The sequence below is a fragment of the Lampris incognitus genome, chromosome 13 (genome assembly GCF_029633865.1).
Source record: "Lampris incognitus isolate fLamInc1 chromosome 13, fLamInc1.hap2, whole genome shotgun sequence".
In the NCBI taxonomy this organism is placed as follows: Eukaryota; Metazoa; Chordata; class Actinopteri; order Lampriformes; family Lampridae; genus Lampris; species Lampris incognitus.
Window position 1 is genome coordinate 42,789,677 of NC_079223.1, and position 7,708 is coordinate 42,797,384.

Here is a 7,708-nt window from a genome sequence, read left to right on the forward strand (position 1 = left end):
AGTCTTGCTATATGTTCCTCACTAGGAAGAGAAAAATAAATTATCAGATTCTCCATTTATATAGACAACCGAAAGAACTTAAATATGTGGGAATTTGGCTTGATGAAAGATGGACATGGAAGAGACCTGCTGAAAAGCTAGAAACAAAATGTAAAAAGGCAATTAATGTAATGAGATCTAGTATATCTGGATAGTCAAGTCAATTTTATTTGTCTAGCCCAATATCACAAATTACAAATTTGCCTCAGGGGGCTTTACAGCAATACAACATCCTGTCATTAGACCCTCACATCGGATAAGGGAACAACTCCCTAAAAAGCCCTTTAACAGGGAGGGAAAAAACAGGGAGAAACCTCAGTGGGGAGCAACAGAGGAGGGATCTCTCTCCCAAGACGGACAGACATGCAATGGATGTTGTGTTTACATAATTTACAGAATACAACATTGAAAGTGGATAACAGAATTGCAATGGAATTATAAGTCAAGTCAAGTAGGTTTTATTTGTCCCCAGAGGGGCAGTTGTTGTGTAGCAGCAGCAACATTTAAACACACAAACACTCCACAGAACACATAAGGCAAATAAATACAAAGATATATGAAGAATATGATGAGGGGGATGCCAAGCAGTGTCCAGACACCACCGGAACAGCCCAGGACCTGAGCCACGCGACCACCATCACCATGTAGACAAACACACACACACACACACACACACACACACACACACACACACACACACACACACACACACACACACACACACACACACACACACACGTTAGTCACACATCTTGGTGGGAACATTGAAACAGGTTAACAAAATTATATGGATTTATAAGAGATATAAAAAGAAAATGTGATGAGGGGGATGCCAAGCAGTGTCCAGGTGGCGACCACTGTCACCATGGAGACCTGGGAGGAGGACAGAATACACATGCACACAAGGGGAGACTCGCGTCACACCATTCACACACACAGAAGAAGAGAAAGGAGAAGACGTCATTCAGAGAGGGAGGGAGAAAAGACGTGAGAGAAGAGAACAGTTTGCCATAGTCAATAATCTACACGCTATAGTCTCGTCGGCAGAACAGTGCTTGGAAAATTCATTGAGACAGAAACTGACCGCCATGCAGTACAGGTTGTGAAGTACTCAATTTAAAGGCAGCTAATTGTAGGTTAAGTCAAATAGATTTAAGTTTGGATTTAAAGGACTCAGCGGATACAACTGGGGAGCAGATAAGCAGGCACTGATATATATATATATATATATATATATATATATATATATATATATATATATATATATATATATATATATATATATATATATATCAGGGTGTCTCCCCACCTGCCGCCCAATGACTGCTGGGATAGTCTCCAGCGTCCCGCAACCCTGAGAGCAGGATAAGTGGTTTGGATAATGGATGGATATATATATAGGGGGGGGGGGGGTGAGAGAGAGAGAGCTTTGATGAGATCAGCAATTGATTATGGGTGTTTTGTTTATGTGGCATCAGCCAAATCTTACTTGTATAGAATTGATAGAATGCAAAATAAAGCCTTGAGACTTGGCACTGGTGCAATTAGATCAATGCCAAGTAATGCTGTGCTGGTAGAATCGGGAGAAATCCCATTGGAGCTCGGGAGACACCAACTGGCATTAGCTTACTGGACTCGTCTTAGAAGATGTGGCGATGAAGATACCACCAAAAGTGTCCTAAATGAATGCTGGGCATATAACAGATTTAAGGCAAATGGTTTTGGACGGAATATAAAAGATAAAGCAGAAGTATTTGACATTAAAGAAATTAGGTTTAATTCCCCTAATCTAATAAGTGATGTTCCCTCATGGCTGTCTCTTAAGGCTACAGTTGATTTTGGCATCATGGAACTAAGGAAAGAATGGGTGGAAAGCGAAATAGGACACTGTGCAAACCAGTAAATAAGGAATCATTTTCACAACTACCAACAGATATTTACTGACGGCTCAAAAGATCAAAATGGTCATGTAGGAACAGGAGTATAAATCCCACAACTTCAAATACATTTAGGGGGTAGATTGACAGATATCGGTTCATACAGCTGAGATGATGGTGGTGATCGTTGGTGATCAGTGGGTGGAGAAAGTGAGGCCAGACAGGGTGGTGGTGTGTGCTGACGGCAGCAGTGCTTTTAATTTTACAGAGTATGAAATCAGTCAGGGAAGATCTTGCGTTGGAAACTTTTCAATGTCTATTTAGAATTCAAAGATTGGGAATAGATGCAGAATTTTGCTGGATACCCGCTCATGTGGGAGTAAAGGGCAATGAATTTGCAGACAGGATGGCTAAAAGATTACTAAGTATGAGGCATCTAGTTATTGACATACCATCTGGAAAAGGGGAAGGTAAACCATTAATCAAAAAGAAAATATCTGAACTTTGGCAGAAAGAGTGGGACATGGTGTTAAAGGGAGAAGTGGGAGAGAGGGTGTAGTTTTGTCCAGGTTAAGGTTTGATCACACTAGTTTATATAAAACTCTATTTCTATTGGGAAAGGTAAATTCACAAGTGTACGTGTACTGTAATATGGACCGGCCTGTCCAGGGTGTCTCCCCGCCTGCTGCCCAATGACTGCTAGGATAGGCTCCAGCATTCCTGCGACCCTGACAGCAGGATAAGCGGTTTGGATAATGGATGGATGGATGGATGGATGGATGGATGGATGTTGAACACATAATAATGCACTGCGACAAATATAGTAAAGAAAGGGAAAGGTTGCGACAAAGGGTGAGAGAGGCCGGGCGAGGATGGGATTTGGGAGGGATATTAGGACCAAACGGAGATAATGTGTAGGAAACACAGAGAGGGGTAATCGGTTTTTTTTTTAATAAATACCGGGTAGTTTAATAGTTTTGTTTTGTTTTTTGTTCTTTTTGGACTAACGTACACTAGATCCCGTTCTACATACTGCTGTACGGTAGATGGCGATATGCGCCTAAAAGTTGGTATTGCAATCCGCCAAAAGAAACGCAAGGAAGAGGAAGTAGCGGCAGCAGTAGAAGAAGACGAAGAAGAAGACGAAGACGAAGAAGAAGACGAAGAAGAAGACGAAGAAGAATTGCGCAAGCCCTGTAAATATTTTCCACAATGGCTTCGCAGCCTCCACCTAAACCGTGGGAGAGACGGATTCCCGGTCCCCTTGGAGCGCCTGTTAGCTTTCGGTACAGAAACGTTATAGATGTGTTAGTGACCATTTTACTTGTTTATTTATTGCTTGTAACGTAACCCTCCGCGCCCAGGTTGGGCTTACCGACCAGAGCCGGGCAGGGGGTGCGTTTCAATACCCTTCGGTGCTCTTCGTTTGACAAGCTTACCTTGTTTACTTTCGCTTAAAAAGTCATGTACAGGTGCTGTTTTAATCGTTTGCTAACTGCGGTTAGCATGCTACGGAGGTTCACAGCAAGGCCCACTGCCCTGGCCAGCTAACGCCAGCGAACTACTGTCCCTACTTATTTATAGTTTGTTTTGTCGTTACTTACGAATGGGTTATTTGTAATTATATGACGAGCTTACAGATCTTCAGTATTTACTCCCACTGCTGGTTTTGATTTTATTTTTATTTATTTATTGCTGTGGACAGGTCACCTTTTGAGAGGAGGTCTCAGTGGGTTTTCCTGTATTAAAGGTTCATCAATCAATCAATCAAACGTTCATTACTTTGAGTAGGTTAATAGAGTAGGTTGAGATCATCACTACTCATGGTTCCTGATATTGCTGGATGAAATATTTCAAGCGTTGTTAGATGTTTTGCGAGAAGGACAGATTGGTAACAATGTATATGATGCCTACATTTTATCGTTTCATTCAAAGAGTAAGGCACTGTGTGGATTAAAAGCCATCCTATGCTATTCTGTGGCAAACATTTGTAAGCATAGACTTACTGCATGTGATTTGAGTCTGATTCTGTGATTTGACCTTCTCTCTAAATGCTTTTTACTAGATCTACAGATTATGGACCAACCACAGGTATAACCACCTCTTCAGGCCCTCCTGTCTTGACAAGGATGGTGCCTCCGGTGCCCCCTCGCCCTGTTCCGCAGCAGTCCTACCAACCAGCGTACAACTCTTTCACCTCCTCTTACAGCCCCTTTGGGAGCTCCATCTATGGCGGATACAGCCCATATAGAGGATACAACTATGGCGGATCCTATGGCCTCGGAGGATACAGTCGCTTCCCCGCCACAGAGGATGTTGCCCCCAGCCGTTTTGTACAGCAGGCAGAGGAGAGCAGTCGTGGGGCCTTCCAGTCTATTGAGAGCATAGTACAGGCCTTCACTTCAGTAAGCATGATGCTGGACGCTACATTCTCCGCCGTCTACAACAGCTTCCGTGCTGTCCTGGATGTAGCCAACCACTTGACACGACTACGAGCACATTTCACTCGGGTTCTGTCTGCATTTGCTCTGGTGCGCACCTTGCGCTACCTCTACAGACGAATCCAGAGGCTGCTGGGGCTGAGGTCAGACACTGAGGTTGAGGACCTGTGGACGGACAGTGCAAGTGACGCCTTAGCCACTAGTGCATCCAGAGGTTATGGAGCAGGGATGGACGATGGCAGTGCCAGACCAGTGAAGTCTTGGCCAATCTTCTTGTTTTTAGCAGTAGTGCTGGGGGGACCCTACCTGATTTGGAAACTGCTGAGCTCCAACACTGAGGCTGAAGAAAGTGGTGAGATGCTACATTTATGTTTGTGCCTAAGTGCACCTGCACTTGTTTCTTTGATTTAACAAAATTATATCCACTTTTTACCCTCCATCCACCATTAGGGCTCAGGATTTGTTCATGTTATAGAGTATCCATCCTTGAGTATCCAGTTTTTTCAGGCTCTTATTGTACTTGTGATATTGAACAGGACAAATAACTCTCTAAAAGTGCATTGTGCACATAGAAAGAGTAACGTTGGGGACCACATGGTTATAGATTATTTGTCAGAGAAATAACTTTTTGGTAGGAAAATAACCGTGAATGACAATATAACGGAATACTAACACCATCTAGTTTTGTTTTTTTAAAAACACATCGCAAAGTATTGCATTAAAAACTTCATCAAGATTTTGGTCCAAAAGCTCTTGGCTCTCAGAGCATTGGAACAAAGTAATTCTCTTCGTGAAAGAATAACCTGACTGTTGTAAACTTCTTATGTATATTTTTGTTTAGCCACCAATTGGGCCGGTGGCGAGGATGACCACGTCGTGGCAAGAGCAGAATATGACTTTACAGCTGCATCTGAGGAGGAGATTTCTCTGCGGGCAGGAGACATGATTAACCTAGCCCCTAAAGGTGAGAGCTCTTATTTGTCTATCGGTTATCACTCTTTTAAATGAAAACCAGATCATCCTGAACCATACATGGAATTCTGAGTCAAAAGTCTTCCTCTCAGAATTAGAGTTCTATTTGCATGAGTATGCAAGCGTTTTGCAATCATTTGTTTTGCCCCTTCCAAATTCAACCATTTTGACAGTACAAGGTCATGTTCCTTCCTCTCTCTTGTTTTTAGAGCAACAGCCTAGGGTGCGTGGCTGGCTGCTGGCCAGTGTTGATGGCCAGACCACAGGGCTTGTGCCAGCCAACTACGTAAAGGTCCTTGGAAAAAGGAGGGGCCGTAAGCATGCAGAGCTTAATAGGCTTGTCCAGGCCCAGCAAGGAAACCCACAGAACCCAAAGTCAGCCCTTGCTACTGGCCCACCGCCAAATCTAGCCCCAGGTTTCACTCCAGGTCTTGGTTCAGCGTCGGTGTCAACCACAGCTGCCTCAGAAGAACTTCTAGAGTCAGTCTACCGAGAAACACCAACATCATTGAGTCTGGACCCAACCAACTCCAGTATCCCATCCTGCACAGTTATAGATATTTCAGAGAAGATTGACCTTTGATGCCTGTGTGTTTGCACAACTGTATGCATATATATATGCAAGTTTGTGTGTTTGCATAATTAGTTTGTTTAGTCGATATGTGTTGTGACCTTTTAGCTATGAAGCTTGACTACTCAACAACTGACCCTACTTATTTGTCCAGCCATGCAAGCTAATTGTACCATGTATCACAAGATGTGGCTCACAACTACCCAGGGAAGAGAAAAACAACACAAGAAGCAGACTTTGGACCCTATGACAGAGTGAAGTAGGAGGGGGTCATAAATGGTTGTCATTATACTTGTGTTACCCTCTTTGAAATGAGTGTGTTTCAAATTGAATGTTTATTTCTTTAGTTTAAGACAGGGACTTATGTTTAGTTAGAAGAAACAATGTTTTTGTCAAGATCATGTCTGGTCGGCTTGGCTATCTGTAGATTGCAACAGTTTGATCAACAGATGTTATTTACTGTAAATGTGTACTGAAGTTCACTCTAGATAATGTGCTCAAGAATTTAGTGCAATATCACACAAACTGTACACTTGATTTTGGAAGGACAAAGCCAACCAATACAATGGTATTTCAAAAATTATTTACACCAGTTGAATGTAATAATCCCACAAAATCCTTGGCAGTCTGTTTTTGGTATGGGCCTTGGCTTGTAGACCACCTTGTTCACTGCATTTTCTTTACTTTTTTTTTTTAATTCAAACTGGGACGCTGTCATTCAAAACAGGGAGGGTTGACTGCACATTTTGACTATTACAGTTATAAAGCTGCAATTTTGTAAACACGTAAGTAAAATTATTTTGAAAATACAATTATTCCTAAACAGTCATTATTTGCCCCATAAATAAATCCTGTTGTAGATTTATGAAATAAAGACATGTGGCTCAATTATGATGGTACATCTCCACCTCGGGGTTCAAGTCCACTTCGCTGGAGTCCATGAAAGAATGGAAAACGAAAATCCTTTTCAACAAAAGAAAAGGCATCCATCTGCCAGGAAAAGAAGTGGATTTCAATTGTGTTCTAGTGGTCAGAGTTATTGATAATTACTCAAAAGGAAAGATTTAATTTTGTTAACCCCATTTTCCATGTAGAGACCTCAGTGCTGTCTACTGGGCTGGAAAACACTTGGCCAATAACGTGGTGTTGAATTTTGGTAATTTCAAACTGTTAATACAAATGATATTTTTGGAGAGAAAATTTGATCAGGAAAAAAAGCAATTTCATTCTAATATTTATATACTTATATTTGTAAGTATATTTCATATTTTTGACGAGCTGAAATGATGGAAGTGATACTCCTAACAGCAATATTTCTACTTAGATGAAAATAGTTTCATTTACTGACACCATATTTTTTGATAATTTGTGTCAGTAAAAAGTGAAATTATCAAAACAAAGGGTGCGAAATGTATTAGAACTATTTTCACACTGAACTGACTTCCACCCAGAGGTATATAATATATTTGATTTGATTTAATTTATTTTTATTTTGAACATGTAAAAAAGAAAAACGAAACAATAATAAAATGAAATGAACAATAAACCTATACAAAAAACTCAAAAATTCTCATAAACGCAAATGATAACATGTTCAAAAAAGGAGTAGAACTAAGTATACACTTATTTATTCCTCCCCTTCTCCACTACTCATCAATTAACTCATAATCTTTTATCTTATATGCAGTTTATAAACAATTATCCCAATTCTATGTACAACCCAAATATCCAGTGAATAATATAAAACTTAAAACAGTTATCACAGCCCTTCCTCATTCCTATACCTCTTAAAAATATTTTTTATAAAT

The 7,708-nt window shown here is 40.9% G+C and overlaps 1 protein-coding gene across 1 annotated transcript; it reads left to right on the forward strand.

The window, feature by feature from the left end:
* The first annotated feature begins 3,062 nt into the window (after positions 1–3,062).
* pex13 (peroxisomal biogenesis factor 13) lies at positions 3,063–7,439 on the forward strand. Its single transcript, XM_056292096.1, has 4 exons — positions 3,063–3,202; positions 3,982–4,709; positions 5,199–5,321; positions 5,539–7,439. The coding sequence occupies exons 1-4, from the start codon at positions 3,129–3,131 to the stop codon at positions 5,910–5,912; spliced, it is 1,299 nt and encodes a 432-aa protein (XP_056148071.1). The 5' UTR covers positions 3,063–3,128; the 3' UTR covers positions 5,913–7,439.
* The last annotated feature ends 269 nt before the right edge of the window (positions 7,440–7,708 follow it).